This window comes from Oryzias latipes, chromosome 22, assembly GCF_002234675.1.
Source record: "Oryzias latipes chromosome 22, ASM223467v1".
Taxonomy (NCBI): domain Eukaryota; kingdom Metazoa; phylum Chordata; class Actinopteri; order Beloniformes; family Adrianichthyidae; genus Oryzias; species Oryzias latipes.
Window position 1 is genome coordinate 24,018,052 of NC_019880.2, and position 23,072 is coordinate 24,041,123.

Genomic DNA, 23,072 nt, shown 5'->3' on the forward strand with positions numbered 1-23,072 from the left:
GTCTTAGACCTAAACTCTGTCTTCATGACTCTCCTTCTGCATCGTCTGCAGCCTCCTCTGTCCAGTTGCTTCAGACAAACCTCCAGACTTCCTCTCTTTGTGCACATGGTGTTTTCTTCATGGGCCCCCCTCCCTTCTTCGGTCTGTACTTAATTGAATTAGCACTCTTGTAAGATACGGCATCAGCACGCCTTTCCTCCGGCAGACCCCGGGCCTCCAATGGCTTTCTATTGTAGTGAAAAGCTCTGGAGGCCAGACACACGAAGAATTAATAGACTGAACTGACACAGACACACACTTACATTATTAACACGTGCAGGCTGGATCTGAGAACCAGCACAACTGCTCTCAGGGGGGGAAGGCAAGTGGTACTGGCAATGAAACGTGTAGCTCATTCTGGAGACTGAAACATTGAGCGTTTTCGTGGACCTTCTCACTTTTTGGTTTTGTTGTCTCTGCGCCAGAGACGTGCACAGGATTTTAGAGGGACAGGGGCTCAAAGGTGGAGAAGGGCAGCAAAGACAAAACGATTGTCCTTTAGATGGTGCAGAAATTTAGAAAAATGTTAAAATAAACAACTGATAGATACATACTCAGCTGCTGTGAGAGAAACCAATGTCATTTTTTTAATGTGAACAAATAATTGTCAACATGAGTTTGTTCACTTCATCCAAGACTTGAAAGACATCAAAACACTGGAGGCTGTTAATAGTGACACAATGTGCTGCAGGCATAATCAACAGGAATCAAGTTTAATTCAGATTGTGACATTTTAAACACAGACATCCTAAAAGCGTTATCCCCAGAATGCTGAGATTATTATTAATATTTATTGTTTGTCTCATACTGCTGCTGTGAGGATTCTGCAGTTTAGTTCAGTTCTTCGGTGGTGTTTTTGGTCATGTTCTGTCTCCTGTCAATCACTCCAGGTTCATGTTAATCATCCACAGTCGTCTTCATTTCTGTTAACTGTCCTCAGTGAGTAGAAGTGTCTGGTTTGTAGTTTTGTCATGTCAGGTAATCTGCTTTTTGGTTCTCCATGGTTTTTGTCCTGTTTAAGTTTATTTATGAAAAGTTTACGTTTCTGCCTTAAAGCCCAGTTTCCTGTATTTTGGCTCCTACACCTCCGCTTCCTGACAGGTGCATCCAATGTGACTCTGGTTCTATGTTAGGATTGATCCCCTAAACACAGAATTTTGTTGTGACTGGAAAGATTTTAAAACAAAAAGAAACTGAATGATCCGAGTTTAAGGAAGGCAAATCTAATCTGAAAATAATACGTTACAAAGATACATTTATTGTCAGACTTGTAGTGAGGAAACTATAAATACTGTTCATTTGTTTTAAAAATTCCCAGGTGTTTTATTTTGAACCACGTTCCCAGCTTCCTGTCCCCGCACGATCTGATCTGAGTCGAATTGATGCGCCGTGTTCAGACGACTGACTTTAGTAAAAAGTGACTCTTTGACAAATATGGAGCATTTTTCTAAAATATGAACCATATTCACACCTGTTGAATCAGTGAACGGCGACTAGTTAGACCAGAACTCACAGGTTCTGATCTAACTAGTCAAGTTGCTTTACCATCATGTCGCTCTTTAAGTCTCTGTGGGGGAGCAGCTTCTCTTGCTGTCCCCGGCGGTCCCTAACTCTCTCTCTGAGTCTGAGCAGAGCCACAGAGACAGAAGCAGCAGATCAGAACCCCCCAGTTACAAGAAAATGGGTTCAATAGAATGAATGGATTTTGTAGCCACATTTTTGTCTCGTATCTCTACATAGTTGTATTAATGTTAAAATAAAATAGAAACAGGGGGTACTTTTTATCAGGAGGCAAAAAGGGCAGGTACTCAAGCCCCCTTAGGAGTTCACGTGGCTGCCCTGAGCAGGAGGAAAAGCATCACTGATGACGACACACATCATTGTTTTACTTCTGTAAACTCATTCTACAAACTAATTCCAATAAACAATATTGATCTTATTTTATTTCAATGACATTGAGATGTTTTAGCTATTCTGCTGTTTGGGAGCTGACATCCACTCGTTAAAACCTGCAGACAAAGAGAAGTTTAAGGATTAGGGGTGTAATGGTTCATTTTAACAAGTCCATTTATATCATAACCTGTGGTTGAGAATATGATCCATAGTCAATAATTGTCCATTTTAGAAGCGATTCACTGACTTTAACCAGTGCGACTCATTGAGAAATACCTGATACTCCACAGTAAAGGGGAAGTTTTCAGATTCCTTGGTTTTCTTTAAGATAGTCGAGTGTAAATGAAATATGTGTCCAAACAAACAAGTCAGCAAGAATGATTTGTAAATCCATTCACATTCTAGTTTCCTAAAGTTCAGCCCACTGTTGTTTTTCCACATCCAAAGAATCCAAAGGGAGCATTCTTAGAACATTCTAGCACACTGTCTTTGCAAAACTCAAAGAGTTATCTAGATAGATCAATCAAACGATTGATTGATTGATTAATTGACCTTACGTCTCACCTTTGAACTCCTTAAATATTTTCTCTTCAGTCATGCTCTCTGTGCTGCTCAGCCTATCTCTGCAGCTCATGCTTCCTTCTCCTCCCTCAGCTGGCTCAAACCATCCGTGTGGTATTCATTTCATCTGCCTTTCAGTAACAAAACAAATATTTCTGACCATCCAGGGAGCTGGAGAACACCTGAGGCTTCCCTGAGCCGGCGTCAGCCTCGCTGTCCTGCAGGGGGGGTTGGGCTTGGCGTGGATACATGTGGATGTCAGGATGCAGGGTTTCCCAGCAGAACATGTTGATAACAAGACAAGCAGAACATATTTGATGGTTTATTGACCAGTCTCTGCAAGGTCAAAAAACTAATTTCAGACTAAAGTTAGCTCAACGCCTTGTAATGTTCACCGATTTTGCAAAAGACCACGAGAGCTCAGCAGAGAAAAAAAACTCACAAATACGCAGATTCCAACAGTGTTGGGTGCTTTATTACTAATGGTTATCAAGCTCATTAAGCCCGGGTGGACGGCTTCTGTCTCCAAATATACATAAATAAAAGCAAAAAGCAAAACTGAGTGCATGTTTCCGTCCGGTCAGGCAAAAACGGATAACTTCATCATTGAAGACACCTGAAGTCCCAAAAGAGCTACTCCACCACCCTTGACTATTGCAATCTTCCAGGAACTTATGCAGCTTTTATTTGGAATTTTGTTTCTTCACCACTCATGTAGAAGACAACTCCCCCCACCACCACCACCACCTGTCATGATTTGAATTTGTTGTCTTGTTTTTGGTCCTTGTTCTGTCTTGTTTCTGTTTCCTGTTTTATTTTGAAAGTCTCCTGTCTTGTCTGTTTTCTTGAGTTTTGCTTCCTTTGGTCCCCATCAGCCCTGATCGTGTCCACCTGTGTCTTGTCTGCCCTGTCTGTATTTAAGTCTTGTCTCTGCCTTCCTCCTGTGTTGGTCCATTAGTTACCCCTGTTATGGTGTTCATGCCATGTTCCTCGTCCATGTTTCATGCCACGCCAAGTAAGTTTTTGTTTCCTTTGTCATCCTGCTCTGCAGCGCTTTTTGTTTGTTCTTTTTGTGCATTAAAACCCACTAGCCCTGATCCTTGCCTCCTGCCTCTGCATCTGGGTCCAACCGGCTTTCGAGCCACCCCCCCACCGTGACAGAATGGACCAACCATACTTTCTGGACCCAGCAGAGCGGGACATGAAGCTACTAGAGGCCTACTGCCAGGAAGCCGAGCGTACGAGGTCTTACTGGGTTTTTGACCAGGCCCAGTTTGCCTCGTATGCCTGGAGTGGGAGCCACCTGGACCTCACAGGGAGCCGTCTCGCCATGAGGGGGGGTCGTCGTCGCCGTCGTCCCCGCCGTCCCCTTCAACCTCCCCTTCCTGTTCCGGAGGTGGTCCGGCACGCACCACAACCCCTTCCAGTGGTGGTCCCGGATGCCCTCCAGCCCCTTCATGTTCCGGAGGTGGTCCCGGACGCACCACAACCCGCTCCAGTGGTGGTTATGGACGCACCCCGACCCGTCCCGGCTCCCAGGGGGTTGCCGCCTGCACCCCGACCCGTCCCGGCTCCCAGGGGGTTGCCGCCTGCACCCCGACCCGTCCCGGCTCCCAGGGGGTTGCCGCCTGCACCCCGACCCGTCCCGGCTCCCAGGGGGTTGCCGCCTGCACCCCGACCCGTCCCGGCTCCCAGGGGGTTGCCGCCTGCACCCCGACCCGTCCCGGCTCCCAGGGGGTTGCCGCCTGCACCCCGACCCGTCCCGGCTTCCAGGGGGGTGCCGCCTGCGCCCCGACCCATCCCGGCTTCCAGGGGGGTTCCGCCGGAACCCCGACCGGTCCCCACTTCCGGCTCCACGCCTGACCCGCCTGAGCTCGGCTCCACGCCTGACCCGCCTGAGCTCGGCTCCACGCCTGACCCGCCTGAGCTCGGCTCCACGCCCGACCCGCCAGAGCCTGACTGCTGGCCCGACCCGCCAGAGCCTGACTGCTGGCCCGACCCGCCAGAGCCTGACTGCTGGCCCGACCCGCCAGAGCCTGACTGCTGGCCCGACCCGCCAGAGCCTGACTGCTGGCCCGACCCGCCAGAGCCTGACTGCTGGCCCGACCCGCCAGAGCCTGACTGCTGGCCCGACCCGCCAGAGCCTGACTGCTGGCCCGACCCGCCAGAGCCTGACTGCTGGCCCGACCCGCCAGAGCCTGACTGCTGGCCCGACCCGCCAGAGCCTGACTGCTGGCCCGACCCGCCAGAGCCTGACTGCTGGCCCGACCCGCCAGAGCCTGACTGCTGGCCCGACCCGCCAGAGCCTGACTGCTGGCCCGACCCGCCAGAGCCTGACTGCTGGCCCGACCCGCCAGAGCCTGACTGCTGGCCCGACCCGCCAGAGCCTGACTGCTGGCCCGACCCGCCAGAGCCTGACTGCTGGCCCGACCCGCCAGAGCCTGACTGCTGGCCCGACCCGCCAGAGCCTGACTGCTGGCCCGACCCGCCAGAGCCTGACTGCTGGCCCGACCCGCCAGAGCCTGACTGCTGGCCCGACCCGCCAGAGCCTGACTGCTGGCCCGACATGCCTGACTCCACGCCTGACGACTCCACGCCTGACGACTCCACGCCTGACGACTCCACGCCTGACGACTCCACGCCTGACGACTCCACGCCTGACGACTCCACGCCTGACGACTCCACGCCTGACGACTCCACGCCTGACGACTCCAAGCCTGACGACGCCTCCAAGCCTGACGACGCCTCCAAGCCTGACGACGCCTCCAAGCCTGACGACGCCTCCAAGCCTGACGACGCCTCCAAGCCTGACGACGCCTCCAAGCCTGACGACGCCTCCAAGCCTGACGACGCCTCCAAGCCTGACGACGCCTCCAAGCCTGACGACGCCTCCAAGCCTGACGACGCCTCCAAGCCTGACGACGCCTCCAAGCCTGACGACCCCTCCACGCATCTCATGCCGGACCTGCCTCGCCGGACCGCTCGGCCCCCCGGCCGTCCTCCGGACCTGCCTCGCCGGACCGCTCGGCCCCCCGGCCGTCCTCCGGACCTGCCTCGCCGGACCTCTGGGCCCCCCGGCCGTCCTCCGGACCTGCCTCGCCGGACGGCGCGGACCCCCGGCCGTCCTCTGGACTCTTGTGCCCGTCGAGGTTTATCCTCCGGGGCCCCCCCCTCATGTGACTTTTGGAACCTCGGAGCGGTTCCTTGAGGGGGGGGTACTGTCATGATTTGAATTTGTTGTCTTGTTTTTGGTCCTTGTTCTGTCTTGTTTCTGTTTCCTGTTTTATTTTGAAAGTCTCCTGTCTTGTCTGTTTTCTTGAGTTTTGCTTCCTTTGGTCCCCATCAGCCCTGATCGTGTCCACCTGTGTCTTGTCTGCCCTGTCTGTATTTAAGTCTTGTCTCTGCCTTCCTCCTGTGTTGGTCCATTAGTTACCCCTGTTATGGTGTTCATGCCATGTTCCTCGTCCATGTTTCATGCCACGCCAAGTAAGTTTTTGTTTCCTTTGTCATCCTGCTCTGCAGCGCTTTTTGTTTGTTCTTTTTGTGCATTAAAACCCACTAGCCCTGATCCTTGCCTCCTGCCTCTGCATCTGGGTCCAACCGGCTTTCGAGCCACCCCCCCACCGTGACACCACCACCACATTCCAGCTTTTTGCTTCACGGAAACCCATTAAAGGAAGAAGTAAACTGTTGAAAGTCAATGAAAGTACATTACAGTAAACACAGTCAGTACCCAGACCTCCAAGCCCTGGGGGGGGGGGCGGGGCGGGGGGGGGGGGGGGTTGCTGGAGCCTGGTCTTCATTGCCCCCAGCTAAACCAGGCTGGATAGAACAAGTCCTGACACTTGAGTCTCAAGCGGGTTCAAGTCCGCCTCTTCCAAACTGGCATCAGACTGTGACAGAACTGCCAACAGGCAGTTTCCAGACAGACTTGAAAAAGTCAGACCGCTAAAGTCCCAGATGAGCATTGGTGCACAGAATGAGGACTCTGCATTTTGGCCCTTTTCCTCTCTGTTGTTTATGAGACTGTTGGTATTGGCTATTTCTGCTGCTAATACCAAACTAAATACAGACTAGTTCAGGAGAGCTTTACTTTTTTTTTTTACTTTTCTGTTTGTCTGGTTCCTCTAAATCCGTGAGAAATTCCACAAGATCTGGTCTCTCAACTACAAAATATGGGACCAAAATGGGTCCTTTTTAGGACCAACCCGTTTGATTATTATAAATGATTTCATTACCAAAGCAAATTTATTGATAATGTAACAATTCTTGCATTTTTAACATTTTACAATTGGTATACTAGAGTGGCAAGAAGAAAATAATGAAAGCATTTGATAGTAAACACCAAAACACCCTTTTATGTGATGTATATTGTATAGCGGTACTGTTAGTACCTTTAGCACTAAAGGGTTAGGGTGAACCATAAATGTCCCATTAAAGAAAAGAAAGGAAAAGCATCCAGATTAATTAGCATGGAGAAAATTATTTTACCTTCAGCTTTGAGGTTCTAAACCGGTTTGTTTAGTTGTTTTTGTCTTTGGTTGGGAAAGAAATGTTCCTTATGTCCTCTTCACCAGAGTAAGACGACGATGATAGAACTCTGATAAGACTTTAGTAAGACTCGTTTCCTCACCACTGCCTGCTGGTTTGCTGTGTTTGTAGCTCCGGATCCATGTTGCAGATGCTCACAGCGCAGATACGAGATGGGGACGTCCCCAAGATGCTGACAAACCAAGAGGGCTCAAAAACAGCCTCAGAGACTCAAACCAGCCTTTAAACCTTCATTTTAAGGAACTGAACCTGTGATTCTTGATCAACCAGTCACTAGCTGATTGTTAAATATTTGGGTTTTATATCAATGTTTTTTTTGCATAGTTGGGAACGATTTCCTCCAACTCACAGATGCTGCATGTCTGAACCTTTGATTTGGTTTGGCTCATTGGTGTACTCACTGTGTGTGTGTGTGTGTAGGAGTGTGTGTGTTTGTAGTAATATACAAATCTACATTTTTGATCATATTTTAAAAAAAACCCAACATTTTCTGGAAATAATTAAACGCTAAAATGCAAAGTCTTATAATATATATTTAAAAAATGGTTTATGGCGTCATCCTCTTATTTTCAGCTGAATGGCTTTGGGCCTATAAAACAATACACCGTTTAACATTTTACACATGTGACCAGAGGAGTTTTGATGTCAACTACTGTTCTGACTGAAAAATGTTTGAACAAGTTATAAAACAATGCTTTTACATTGATAGAAATGAACTATTGTCATGTGTAGAGATTTTAAAGACTCAAACAAAACTGTAAAACAGCGTCAGACAGAATCTGCAAATGAAGATGCAGACAGCATTTGTTCAGTTCAGAGTGGTGTTGTTCTTTTTCTGAACCGTTAAAATCTGTTCAGGTTTCCAACGCCGATCCCAGCAGAAAAACTTTTAAAGGTCACAGTTACAGTTCAGGAAAAGCTCACTGATTTAGAAAGCAGGATTCACAGATTGAAGAACAGATCTGCAGGCTTCCATTTACTGTTGAGAGCTGAGAAACCCGCAAAGCAATTCAGAGACGAGAGGGGGAAAAAATCAGCATTTGTTATTCATAAATAACAAAGGAAAAAGCTAATTAAGAAGCAGAAAAAGCAAATCCAATTATTGTTGTCTGACAGGATTCAGGAACAGCAAGTTATGGTGAAAAACTGAAGCAAATAAGTAAAAGCAATTAAAAAACAAAGCAGAAAAGAGGAAAATTAATAATAATCAATGAAGTTATAAAAATGACTGTTAAAGCAAGAGTTTGACCAGGATGGGGAATAGAATTAGATGAATGAAGGAAAAGAATCGACAAAATAAAAGTTTTTATCCAGAGAACAGACAGAGATTTTAGCGTCCAGCAGAGCCTTCCTCCATGAGCACAAAGGATGTTGGAACTCACAGAGAACTTTTCATTCATTTTCTCCTTCTTCTGCTTCCACCATGGCCCCCGCCTGACCTTTTGCTCGTTCTTCAAAGTAAAAGCTGTTGATCCCGCCCCTCGTCGCCGTATTTACGCTTCCAGCAAAAGTTGTTGGAATAAGAAGAAACCCATCAAAAGAAGAGTTTGTTGAACGTCTTCATCAGTGTCTGCAGGTGGTTTGGGTCCACAGCTGCTCTGAGGTGCCGGTTGCTCTCAGAGATGACTGTAACCAATGTCAGACAGTCTGTCACAGGCTGATTCCAGTCCCTGATACCGTTCAGACACCCCGTTGCCACCTGTTAGTCGTCTTCTGAATTCTCCTTTTGTAACCACCTGCTGGATGTTAAAGGTCCACCGTGGAGCAGAGATTCCTCAAAATCAAGTTTATTCAGGGCCTTCTTTAGTTCAGATATGCTGACCTGACACCGGCAGTTTTGGGCATCAGTCCCAGGACGTGGTCCACAGCTGTGGCACTGCTCTCAGTGGGGCCCGCTCCATGATCCTCCTTTAGACACTTGGATTAGTACAATGGCAGCTTTGTCCAGAGCTCAAACCCCGAACTCCTGTTTATCAAAAGGAAGTCTGATGAACTGCTGAAAAGGTCTAATGGCGTAAAAAAGGAGAGTAACTGTTATGCTGACTTTTTTTTTATGTTCTCCATATCATAAGGATTGAAGTTCCGCTCCAATCATGTCTTCATTTTCAAAGCAGCAGTGCTCTTTTGATTATGATTATGGGCAAAATCAATAAATCTGTGTTGTTTCATAGTTTCTTCAGCGCGACAGGAGGTAGAAATTCGCCTCTGAGTTGTGGGCAGGACTATTGGCGCAGAACAACTCCCCCGCACTTCCCGTCACCCATGTCTGAACACCTTTTACCCATGGTTTACGGACCCTCAAAACCCCAAGCTAACATTAGCGGTGCAACGAAGATGGCGACTAACATCTGAGCCATCCAGCGTACGGTTCTGATCCAGATTCCAGCTCATAAGAGGAAAATAAAGACGAACATGGATCTATTTATCTGCAAGTGGAAGCACCAGAATAGAGCAGAGCAGAGCATGCAGCTTTTCATCTGCTCCTGATTCATAGGGATTTGAATAAAGAAATAGACAGAAACACAATTTAAAGCTTAATTGTTTCACATATGTCGTCCATCATGAGAAAAATGACACCAGCTAATATTAAAAGCACCAAAAACGTCCTTTTCATTGGAGTGTGCGTTAAAGTCTTTTTGTGCCCCCCTTCTGTTTTCTCCCTTTTCAAGGCTAAATTCAGAGCCTTGATCGGGTCACCTGCTCAGACGTTTGCAGTAAAGGTATGCAGGGATCTGGCGGTCAGTTTGGCCGTTAGATAACGAGGAGGAGCGGGGAGGAAGGAGGCCCGCGTGAGCGCAGACGTGGTGGTGGCTTTAGGCTGTTCGCAGCAGCAGAGGGAATATGTGTGGGAACAAATTGCGGACAGGAATTCATTAGGCTCGTTGTGCGATAACGAGTGCTTGTGGTTTTAATTGACTTAATCAACAAATAGAATTAATCAGAGATTTCTAATTAATGTTAATTGACTGAAATTTCCACTGGGTCACAGGCAGCTAAAGCCCCCCACCCCCATTCCCCCTCCCTCTGCATGGTTTCTTTGCCACCTTCCTCTCCACTGTGTCCTTGTCTGCCTGCTTTCTCTCTGCTACTCTAAATAAATCTTCATCTTTCCTCTGCTGCTGTACCTTCTTCTCTTTGATAAACAGTTTTTTTTTTCTCTCCTGGTCGACATTTTTGGTTCAGGAAATGTTCCCCTCGTTGTGTTCGGATCCGGTCGTGTCGGGTTTTTAAAAAGGCAGAAGTTTGTTTTTTATGGAAACTAAAAAATAAGAGAAGACACCTGATGCCCATCAGCATTCAGAGCCTCTGGACTCCATGTTCAAGAGGCTCAGTGTGAAAGGTGGGGTGGGGAGGGGGGGGACAGACTCCAAAAACTCTTGACATTGAAACTCCTTCGGCTTCCTCCGTCTCCCTCCATCCCTCGCTTCATGACAGGTTTCAGTAATTAGATTGTTGAGATGAGGATGTGGTGGAGAGTTAAGAGGATTTTGTTTTGAAGAGATGGAGATTTAAGACTAAGAGATATAGAAGTGGGGTTGGGGGGGAGTGAGAGGCTGAGCTCGAGTGAGATGAGAGGGAAAGATCGGGTTCCTTTCTGTCGCTCTGGAGGAGGACGAGTGGAGAAAACATGGAGCAAGGAGAACACTACGGTCCAGGGTATTAAATAAATTCAGACAAGTAGAGTTGTGATGTAAAACCTTCTTGCAGAAGGAGGCAGCAGGAAATTGAGGCTTTACACACTTGAAACCTGAACAGATCTTACGCCTTGGCTTTGTTTCTTTTGATCTTTCTTATCATTGAGACTCATAAACGAATGAATCTGGACACACACGACTGCTGTTATTACATTTTAAGGTGGAGAAGTTGGAGTAAATGGACGGCTGGGGAGTAAATCCCTGACATACTGCCGGTGTAGGTACCATAACCATTCGGCCTGCAGCAACCGTTCGGGGTCCTTCGACTAGTGCTGACGTCACATTATGTGATTGGCTGTCCGTTGGTCAGATGACGTATCAGATAGTGATTGGTCTGGAAAAATCACGACACCACCATAGAAGAAGATATGAAACGGTCCGTTGTAAACAAACACAGCTCCAACATAGAGTGAGATTATCTTCTAGACGTGCTTTTTTTATTTTTATGATTATTATTAAGTGCATTGCAGCCGAACGGACTGCATTCAGAACCCTTCTCCGGACCGCACACTGTAACAAAGCACCTTTCCTGCCTGCGAACACGAAGCTATGAGACTCCAGCTGCTCTGCTCAGAGACACGGTTCGCTTGTGTAGAGCAGGAGGTTCATTCTAACAGCCACAGATCTTTTTCCAAAGTGGGTTGTGGCAAAATCTCTCTATAAGCACTACAAAGAATAATGTCAGACACAACTTATGAGGGAAAAGAACTTAAGTTACAAAAGGAAACGTGAAATGACAATATGTAGAGCCCCAGCAGATCTCCACGCTACGCAGTTTGTCCAAGTGGGGTTACCGTAGTGTGACTCGAAGGACCCCAAACGATTATTGCAGGCCGCATGCTCACGGTTCCTAAAACGCATTTGCTGCCCTAAAAGAGTAAAATGTTGGTCAAACAAATTAATTTACTCTTTTCTGATCAACAATCAGGAATTCTGTTTGGCATTTAGAAATGATTAATTATATTTTATGTTTAGTGTGTTTTTATGTTTATTTTTTAATGATTTTGTTTAAATTAGAAACTTTCCCCTTCAGAAAAAATATAACCAAATATTTGTCTAATTTCCAATTTGGCCAAAAGTTGGATTTTTTCAAATTTTAGAAAATAGGGTTAGGGTTGATCGAGAAATAGAAACCTGTTTACGTCCCATGATTCTAGGCACACATATGTTCCCAGCAGGAGTTTCCATGATTTTATTTCACTGCGCATTTTTCATTTAAGACCTGAACTGATTGGCAGCTGGGAGTGCAGCTGTTTGTGCGTGTGCATGTTTATGCAGTCAGAGACAACCTGGTAGCGACACCCAAACAACACGCTACTTGACATAGCTCAGCTGATTCTGATGCAGACAAAAGCGGCTTGGCACCAGCTTTTGTCGGCATCAGAATCTACCGGAATAACGTTAATTAAATTAAGAGTTGAAGAGTTAGTCGAAGGAATGTGAACACTGGAGCTAAAGCTTTGGGGTTCTTGAATGCAAGCTTCATCCATGAGGTTCGAAATTCACAAAAACCTAAAAAACCTCTCCGTTTTCAGAGACCTTTTGGCTCAGGCGTGTTTTTGTGTCGACCTGTGACCTCCCAGACTGTCCGTGGAAAAACATTCATCCTCTCAGGAAGCAGTTTTTTCCTCCTGAGGGAAAATGAGAAGAAAAGCCTCAGTTTCAGCTTCAGCTTCAAGACCTGCAGTAGTAGCTGAATCAGGGGGATGGTTTTTTCTGGAAATGTGGAGAAGATTTTGTCGAGGCTCAAAGGTAGAGTCCTCTGCCTGCAGAAGTTTTCCCCGGCACTTTTGGGGTTTTAGATCTCTGCTCATGATCCCTTTGTTTATGTTTTGAAGGATTCATGAAGGTTGATGCTCTGACAAAAACACACTCTCCTTTCTGTCTGGCTAAAAAAACAACCTTGAAAAGAAAGTTTAGCAATGTTGACTAAGATTTAACTGTTTGAAAATGTTTCAGTTTGTTACCAAAAAAGGAAAAAAAAATCCACAGCACCTCTTAAAAATCTGCAAAATTTAACTCAGATTTAGGTCTAATAATCACTGAATTATGGTCTGAACAAGTTATATTAAAACAGACAGATTATCTTTAGCCATTTTCAGATATACTTAACAAGGATATTTTTATTTTTTTAGGAATATTCACTTTTAATGAGTATGCTCTGTTTGATTTTGCTGCAGCATCGTGTCAGGTCCCTACCGTTGAAATGTTACTGAGCGTAAATGAAATGCTGGAAAGAGTTTGTATAGAAGCTGCTAATTCCTTTGAACGTTGAGGATTCTGGTTCTGGATCAGTTAGAAGCTTGGATTTGTACAGCTAAGTTTCTGTTAAAGACAATCGTCTTTAACAATCGCGTATTTGATGTCTTTAAAGGGCCTATATCCTGCTTTTCTTAAGATAAACTATGTCCATGTGATAATATATCACTTTTGACACACTAAAGATCACATTTTTAATTTTGCGAGTTCATTTTCCTCCCGGGAAGTAGGATGACTTGATCTCTGAGTCTCCGTCTTTCGCTCTGTGACAGTTCCGCCCATTTCATGACATCAATCTAGAGCCGGCCTCAGCGTTTCACCCACGAAAACAAACAGCATCCATACGTTTGCAAAGATGGATGTGCATATTTTGCATGTAAAGTGAAAGCGTTTAGCCGATCACCGCTAGCTCCACGGAGAAAGTGGGTGTGTGTGTTAGCCTGGGGGTGGGGCTGGCAGCGCAAACTCTTCCTGGAAGGGGCTGTTCCTGACTTTGTGAGATTGGGAGGGGCTTGTGCTCAGAGCGCATGTTTTTAAAGGAATACTCAGAAATGTGTGAATGGATCAAAATATCCCTTTGGGGTTGTTTTTTCTGAGGGATTAACATTAAATTGATTTTGCATGAAATACACCCTTTAACATGTTCTTGTGGTATTATTCTGTTGTTGTGGGACATATATAAAGAAATTTAAGCCTAAAATTGCATTTCTGAGTATTTTCTTTATTAAAATCGCTGCAAATCCGGAGCAGACCGAAAAAAATGGCCATTAGAAAAATATGTTATTTGTGATGTAGAAAATATGCTGGGCGGGCCACAAGCTTCCTGGTCCATTCCATTCTCCATTCATGGGAAAGGGGGCGGGGTTGTTCTGCGCCAACAATCCCGCTTACAACTTAGAGGGGAATTTTTAAGGAACTCCTGCGGTTCTTCAGAAACTATGTTCTAGAAGTTGTCAAGGACACTACCATAAATAATAGACCACTGGGAACGCTTTTACGATAGATCAAAGATGATCAAAACAGGACTTGAATTCAATTCTTATTCTTATTTAAAAACTTTAAAAAAATACTTCATTAGAGCGATGATGCTAAAGTTCACTTATTCAGGTAAACCTTGAAGCTAAACTGCTGCTCACAATCCCAAATCCTAAAATAAAAAGGATTTTGGATCCCTGCTTTCCCTCTTTTCACTTTTTTTTAATCCCGTCTTACACTTTTTCCTGTAAGTTTTTATCTCAGCAAATCTCCTTTCTCTGTCTCTTCCCATTTTCTCTTCTATCCGAGTCCAGCTCTCGTCTATTATCCCCGTCTCTTCCTCCACAGAACTCTGGGGGTTCCCATGCAGCTCGGAAGAAAAGCTTTTTTGCAAATATTGGTTTGACTTTGTCTTTGGAGCTTCTAAGTCAATACAGGTCCAGGCAGGAAGGCTGAAGCCGTTCAGAAAAAAGCAGGGAGAGGCAGGGATCAGAGCAAAACCAGCAGAGCAGAAACAACCAAAATCTCACTTTTCTGTCTCTGCAGAAGAAAAACCTTTGGTAGAATAAAGCTCCGCTTTTTAAACATGACATTTTTTCTTTTTGGAAACACGTGATTCAGATTATTGAAGTCATCCCAAACTGTTTTCACTGTTGTGTGTTCAGCAAAACTCAGCTTCACGAAGACCAGAAAGCTCTTAGAAACTGCAGGTTGATGGGTGGAGCTTGTGCCGTCCTCAGCTCACGTTCTGCATAACTTCACGCCCTTCTCAGTGGATGCCGTGATGCCCGGATCCTCTGAGTGAGCCGTTGGGCCGAGCGTCTCTGTCTGCAGCAGCAGAGAGTCGCCCCTTCCTTCAGCTAAACACTCGTCGGGTTTTCATTAAATCCATCAGCAGAAACACAAACCTGGCTCCTCCTCCTGATCCTGACTGCAGCTTTCTGCAGCCTCATGTCCTGTTTGGACCACGGATGGAGCTGCAAATGTGCTGCAGGATGTGTGTGTGTGTGTGTGTGTGCGTGCACAGAAGACGGGGGAGAAAGCTTTTCATTGTGATAGTGTTTAATATTTATTGGAAGAAGGTAAAGAAAATGTAAAGGCAGCGTGTCTCAGGCTGCTGGCAGGATTAGCATAAATAGTTTAAGGCTCGGACGTGTTTGGTCGCTGCAGAGGAGCGAGGCTGTCCCTCATTCTCTCTGACACACACACACACACACACACACACACACACACACACACACACACACACACACACACACACACACATCCACAGTTACACGTTCATGTGCTCACAAAGGCACCCACGCAAACACATGCTCACACAGATACACACCCAGACACACACAAACACGTGTGCAGATGCTTAAGCATAAACACGCACAAATGCATGACGACAAACACAATCCCACATTTTAAAGACAGACACACAAACATGTTTTATGCTCACATTCAGACGCACACACACACATGCATGTACAAACACTCACGGACCTTTAATTATCATCAACACATAGTGATTTCTAACAAGCTCCACCCCTTCTTCATTTCACCTTCTCTCTATTTTTATTAACAAACAGCATTGGGGGGGGGCAGTGGGAGGGGCAACAGCTGTTTTGATACTTTTCTCTTCTTTTTTGGTATTTCTAACTTTTTTTCTTATTTACTTCAAAATTGTGTTTTCATAGTGACATGCTTTAAGATTCTATTCTATGTACATATGTGGTGTCATGTTTCATGTTTGAATTTCTATGAGACAAGTGCCCACCAGATCTCAAGGCGCACCGTCATTGGATAGTCTATTTATGAACTTGTTTCATATAGAAGGAGCATCGACTATAAGATGTATCAAGTGAGAGAAATCAGAGATACGTCCATTCATCGGTCAAACTTTATTAACTGAGCAAGAACTTGTTCAGAACAGGCGACACAAGACACAAGAATCCTGTTTTGACAGAGCGCCTTGTAACTCCCAACATTATTTTGACATCAGTACGATGCATTTATGAAGCCACCAGGGGCTTCGGGTTATAAAGTGTACTGTCGTTTTGTAGTGTGGAAAATATGTACACGTTTACACAGTGTCTGTGTCTTTTGTTTCTGCATTTCTTTGTCGAAACAAAGACATATTTTCTTGTGTTTTATGAACACAAATGTTTTTGTGACAAATATTTAGAATAAATGCAATCCTCTTGTTTCATGGAAGTTGTTCCTGGTCCAGAATGTGAGACTTGTTCTGACTCCGACAGCTGTAAAGACGGACCTTTGTTGGTTTCATTTTGCTGTTAACGCGCTGTAAGCACAGTAACTTTGTCCGTTGTGACCGTTGGTGTTTCTGTTCTGCAGTGTCTGTCCTCAGAGATTCGAGCTCGGCGCAGAGGAGTCTCCTCTGTCCTGAAACTGTGCCAGAAGCTGCTCCTGCAGAGCCAGGTGAGAGACGCAAACGTGACCTGCACAAGATAGACTTCAGCTCTTCGAAAACGTTCCTGTCAGCATGTTATATACCTTTGTGGACCCACTCTGATGAAAATGGTGTTTTGGGTGTTTAAAACATGCTCTTCTGGCATTTTTCTGATGATAGAAGACAGATATTAAGAAAATTAAGCTTAAAATTGCATTTCTTGAGTATTTGTCTATTCAAATTGTTATGAATCAGGAGCAGACAAAAAATGACGCTTGAAAAATATCTTATTTATACACAACTGGATAACTACAGTATTGCTTGCCATTTTTTTGCTGCATCAGTTAGGTTGGAGGCATGAGGAGCTGTAAGCTAGCAGCAGAGTGCCTAAACAGAGAGCTCTCAGCAACAGGGACGGGAAGGAGTGGGTTTTTAAACTGTGGGTTTTTAAAGCTGTGATCTTTTGTCCCTTCCCCCCCTCCACCTTTCGGACAGTCGGGCCCCATGGCGGAGGTGGGCCCAGATGCGGAGCAGCACCAGGAGGCCCTCCAGTTGCTGTCAATCAACCTGCAGAGGCGGTGGGAGGCGATTGTGATGCAGGCGCTGCAGTGGCAGAACCGGCTGAAGAGGAAGCTCGGGGAGCAGCAGGTCAGTGCGTCCTGACAGTCACGCCTTCAGCCCTTTGAGCGGCTGGGGCGTGTTCCACACATGCAGACACGCCACAGTTTGATTCCAGTGTGACATACAGGCTGCTGTGGCTGGAGCTGCTTTTCACAGTGGAGGAGCGTGAATGTAGGTTCAAAGCTGATTGGTATTGCTCTTAAACAACAGCTAATATTGGCATGCAAAAAGAAGAAATCTGTGGAAAAAAAGAAACTTTTTAGATTAGATGTGAACTTTTTCTGAATGTCAAAGCATGGCTGGTGTGGTGAGAAGTTCTTCTCTTCATATATCGGGGAAGGTTATCATCTGTCCAGGTCATGTTGTCTTCGAAATCATTTTCTGACGTCCTCATGTGTTTGAGGGGTTGAACTTTAACACGACCAGCCTTGTCTTTATTTTGACTTCTTTCTAAGGTTTGCTAGTCTAAGTGTTCAAGATGTTCATTTTAAGGAAAACAAACCAGGTTTGTTCTGTGGGGCTAAGAGCAACTCTTTGTCCGCAATACAGAAGGTGAAAAGGTGAATTAGAGCGGCTGTGGATCAGGAGGTTGAGCAGGTCGATCAATGATCGAAGGGTCAGCGGTTTGATCCCTGCTCCCCCTAGTCAACCGTCGTGTCCTTGGGCAAGACACTTTACCCTCCTTGCCTCCATCGTGGCTCAACTGGTGTGTGAATGAGTATGAAAGTCCCACTGAGGGTCCGAGGGTCAGAGGCGCAAACTGGCAGCCACGCTTCTACCATCACCAAGTACACATGAGGAGTGAATGAATAATGGACACATTGTAAGTGCGCCTGGGAAAAGCGCAGATAAATCGAATCTATTATTAAAAGCTTTAAAACAACAAAAAAACTAAAATGTTTCAGTTCAAAGAAGGATCCACGTGAAGATGAAGCTGCAGAAGAACTCCCATGCCGATCTAAAAGTCCTGATGGATTCTGGTTCATGCCAACAAGAGCAGCTTAGTCTTCAGAGGTGTCCGCGTGTGCGTGAACGCCACAGTCTGGTGGCCACTTTAACCTTAGAGAAAAACAGTTGGCTGCACTTTCTGGACAGTTGGATGCGTCCCTCACTCCCTGCTTTTCTGTTAGTTTTATCTCCATAGCAACCATTTTATTTTCTGGTTGCCTTGGGGGGGGGGGAGGGAGGGCATACAAGTTTATGTAATATTTGGAAGAATTGCCTGATTTGCTTGGTGTCAGAGGTTTTTTGTTAACCACGCCTACATTACTGATCTGGTCTTACTGTTTCTTACATTATTTTGTTTGGCTTGAGCAACGAATTCCTGTATTCACATTATTCTGGTAAAAAACAAAGTGTGAGCAACAAGGGAAAGCCACTTTTGCGAGCTCGCCACACTAATGTTGTGAAATGTCTACAATTTCCAAAACCAGCATTTTTTCCCAAGAGACTTCAGTGAAGCTCCCGGAGTTAGGAGGCCATAGATTGAGATCCCTATAGGAGTTTACATTTGTAGGAGGTACTATAGGTGAATTTGTTTCAGAAAATTAAAGATGGTGGACTCTTTCCAAGGTCAACAAAACTTTATTTGTGGTTGTAGACTTGGTGGCATGTGTGTGAAACTTTGAGCAAATGTTTTCTTTTCCCGTAATGTGACCAAAAGTCAAAATCACCACATTTCACAAAAAATGGCACAAAAAGCCGTAGTTTCTGTGACCATCCCATAAGAATTTAAATGTTTCCTTTGGATATCCCTGACATGTGTGTTTGGGCGATTTGGGGGGGGGGTTGTTCACTATGTCAAAAATTAATTATCACTGGTTCCTAGTTGTGTGCAAATTTGGTGAGTTGTTGAGTTTGTAGCGTGACGGACATTTTTGTTCAAACGCGCTGTAAGAAAAGAGGAATTGTGGGAACAATCTGGTTCCTGCAGTCCAGGACTGACGCGGGACAGAATAATCAGAGAAGTAAAGTAGATGAAAGGGACCAGAAGCTAAACTGAAACCAAAGACTGGGTTAGAGAAGCAGAAAATCTGCTGCATGAATCACAAGGTGTTTATGGGAGCAGAAGTTTTACTGCAGTAGATTTGAGGACACAGAGTTTATCTGCATGAGGACAGGTTTGGCTTTGGGGTTTTTTAGCCTCTGGACTCAGGATTCTGAGACTTTCTGATCCACATTCTCCAGTGAGGATGTGGTTTTCTGTTGTTCTTACTCCTGTTTGGTGTTTTGTCTTTCCGTTCAGTACTTTAGGTTCTTTGCAGAACGTGAAAGTCCTCCGAATCAGATCAGTTTTTAGGTCTGTTTAGAGCAAAGCCTAAAAAAAAGAATTATTTCCCCTCGGATTTGCAGCGTTGTGATTCTTTGCAGAGCTAGATATGATTTGGTTCTGTTTGGTTATGAAAGTGAACGAAAGTTAAACTGAAGTTTTACTATATCTGTTATCAATTTCTTTCTCTCTTTAGATTTTCTCGTTATCTGTTATCTCATCGTCTGCAGAGGCAGTATTACGTAATATAAATATGTGTCTATACGATAATTTTATGTCTTACAGAGAAAAACACCCCTCCTGCACAGGAAATGGTCCATGGGAAACTATCTTTTGCTGTTCAGATTAAAAAATAATGAGGAAAAGGTTGTGATTGTGCAGTTTGAGTTGTTGAACAAAAGCGAGTTGCAGGCCGAAGAAGCTGGATCTATTTTTCCTGACTCAGTTGGAGGCGCAAATCTTTCTCCCCATCTTTCAGATTCACACACAAATGCGCTGTAGAGAAGACAAATCGCAGAGGCCAGACTCTCTGACCTCGCTGCCTGGCTGGAGAGTAATTTCACTTCAGCTGGAGATGGGAGAGGAATGAAGAGGGAGGCTGCAGGGAGGGGGGCAGGAAGAAGCAGAGGTTCATATATATGGGTGGTTTAGTTTATAAATATACACCGGTGCTGAATGATAAAATGTTTGTCCTCTGCTGGTTTCTTTGTCCCCACATCGGAGAGTGCGTTCTGTACAGATTCTGTTATTCATCTTTCTTGGGTACGGATCTCAGGATTCAAAAGTCTCTTCCAGAATCCATTTCCCCAACGTTGCTCCAAGGATCAGAGCCACGGTGCAGATGTCCACAGAGGTTCCACACAGAAGAAGTTTGCACGTTTGTCCAAAATTTAGTTCAGACTCATCTTAAAAAAAGTGTGGGAGGAAATGAGCATTGATATTCCAGAATCTGAGTTCATCCAAAATTTACACGGATCGGAAAACCTGGAAGCTCCTGAGGAGGATGCAGCACTGGAAGATGATGAAGATCCTGAAAAAGATGCAGATCCTTAAAATCTGTGGTCTCTAACCCCTGGGTGTCAACATCGGTGTGGACACAATATGCAGGACGCAGAAAACTCAGAAAAGGGTTCCTTTTATTTCGGAACTAAACTTATAATTGCTCCAAATACTGCCAGATGCTCGTAGCTCTGAAAACACACAAAACAATCCGGCAACAAATGTGAGGAAAACAGGAAGAGTGATGAACCAACAACAAACAGGTGCGCACAACAGGGGGAAACAGGTGATGACACTGAGTGAGAATTACACTGGGGAGAAATAAAGACACCTGAAATGAGAGGACAACAGGAAGTAACAAATAAACCAAAATAAAAGCAGAAAACCTCATCCTGGCCCCAATACCTTACACTGGGTGGTGGACTGGTACCGGTCTGCGGATCATTTCAATATTGTCCCAGTGGATAAAAGAAAAATATCATAAAGTTCAGGAGGATCAGATTCTCCTCAATGTTGGTTTTGGACTTCACCTGATGATCACGTCATCAATACTTCACGGGCCAAAGTCACTGATTGCTCGACACAGCGTGTCTTCTTTGCCAAAGTTTGGATTTTTGAATCATGCCCCGACGCCCAAATCATTCGGCAATGCTGAATTTACACTGCGATACCCAAATGGTGCAGCAGACTGACACGCCTGACACTCGCCACACGAGCTCTGATCGTGTCTGTACTTTGACTTGACGTTGTAACTGGACGCCCCAGACACGTAAACGGCGTTCAGTGTGAACCCAACTTTAAATGAAAAATCTGCCATCTTCTAAAAGTGGCTAACCTTAAGCGCTAACAAAGTTAATAAAAAATAAACCTTTTTGGAAAGTTTCTTTGGGGAGAAAAGAACCAGTGAGGAAATGGAGGAAGAGTCTTCGTCTTTAAAAAAAAAAAGTTAAGCAGGTATTTACAAACCAAACCGTCTTCAAAATTATGATTTATTGATGCAGCTGTTCCCATGTACCAAACCTGACTCTTTAATGTTACAAATAGGCTAATAATAAAGTTGCAGACATGGTGGATTCATGGTTAATATCTTTATTTATTTATTTTTAGAAAATGCTCCTTTTTATTATGGTTGTGTGGTGTCTTTTTTTTTTTTTTTTGCTTTATTTTTCTGTCACACCTTAAAATGCGGCTGAAGTTAGCATCCGGTCGTCAGCCTGCGCTTTGGAGGGAAAATCGACATATTTTATTGGGTCCTGCACAACGTCTGTATTTAAACCAGCTGCAAATATTTTACAGAGAATGAAGATTCAATGAATAAAGTTGCTGATTTTTTAAAACTTGTTAAAAAGATATTTAAGGCTTTTTCTACAACAAAGCTAAAATAAGGAGGATCCTGTTAAGAACTCAAAAATACTCCTCTGTGTTGTAGACAGATGGACAATCAATAAAGGTTTAATTAAAAACAAAATAGCCCATGATTATTCTTTTTGCCCTGACAGATAATCTGAACCTGAATTGAGTTGTGGTTTGGTCCGTGAAAATATCGTCTGACATCAAACCAGTCAGCGGCCTAAAAAATGTCGGGAAGAAAGTGATGGTGCTTCTGAAGATGTCGAAGACCCTGAAGGGGTTTCAGCACCTGTAGATGCTACCAAGCCAAAAGGAGGTGCAGCTTCTGTGTATGTTCTGTGCAAATCTGGAAGGTGAAGCAGATTTGGAAAACAAAGAGGATTCAGTTCATGAAAAAAGATGTAGCACATTGTTGCACATTTCCATGCAAATGGTTGTGAATGAAACCCAGCGTTTCTGTTCTTATGTTTGCCCAGAGTTTGTCATGAAAATTGAAGATCCAGTTTCTCTGCTGGAAGTTCACTTACCCTCTCTGGGACTTTTGTCCTCCTGACCGGTGAAGTTCTGGATGAATGGCTCTGTGGTTAAACGTCCACCTTAAAGTTAAAGTACCATTAGCTGTCACACACCTAGGTGTGTTGTCCACAACAATTGTCCACCTATAAGCGGCAGACACAGTGACACTTGGGAACCAATCCAACCCCTTAATGCTGAGTGAGGGAGGCACTGGGTCCCACTTTAAAGTCTTTGGTATGACTCGGCCTGGATTTGAACACCTGACCTTCCAGTCACTGGGCGGACACTCTACCACAAGGCTACTGAGCTGATACCTTCGCAGAGCATAGGGTGTGTTTAAGTCAGAGCTGCAGAAACTTTGACGCTTTATTTTGTAATAATTTATATCATAAAAGCTTGGGACCTCTCCAGATCACAAGGTCGTTGTCGTTTTATGCATGTTTGAGCGATTTGAAAAAGTTTTAAGGAAGTGGATTGCAGGAAACCTTCAAAATAAGACCCCCCCCTCATTAGTCTCATGATGCCACTAAATGAAACTTGCATTTACATGATTGTGAGTATTTTTTTCTTTGGCATATTCTTCTACAAATAAAAAAGGCAATTACTGACAGAAGCCTTTTCTGCTTTGTACCAAAAGATGAGTTTAAACTGAAAAAGGTCATTTCATGCTCTTTAGAGGATCTCATCTCAATCCTGGAAGTCTTTGCAGAAGCATTCATGTTTCTGTTGACTCTCAAAGTGTAACTGACCACATCTCTGCGCTCACAGGGACAGCACAGCTTTAGTGATGAACTTTATCTGTGCACGCTCCATTTCAGGCGAAGCCGCCACCTTTAACTCCAGGAAACCTTCTCATTAGTTTAAAGTCTTGTGGGTGTGGCAGTTTATCTCATTTGTTTTTATGATTTGGTTGCATTTTTCAGTTGCATCACACCGAGTCATCAAA

The 23,072-nt window shown here is 44.8% G+C and overlaps 1 protein-coding gene across 6 annotated transcripts in view; it reads left to right on the plus strand.

Moving 5' to 3' along the window:
- Positions 1–23,072, plus strand: part of akap6 (A-kinase anchoring protein 6) — a 234,481-nt gene that overhangs the window by 193,187 nt on the left and 18,222 nt on the right. For all 6 annotated transcript variants that reach the window (XM_020713576.2, XM_020713577.2, XM_020713573.2 and 3 more), the window contains 2 exons: positions 16,317–16,400; positions 16,867–17,019. In XM_020713576.2, coding sequence (XP_020569235.1) covers positions 16,317–16,400; positions 16,867–17,019 — 237 coding nt within the window. The remainder of the gene's footprint in view (positions 1–16,316; positions 16,401–16,866; positions 17,020–23,072) is intronic.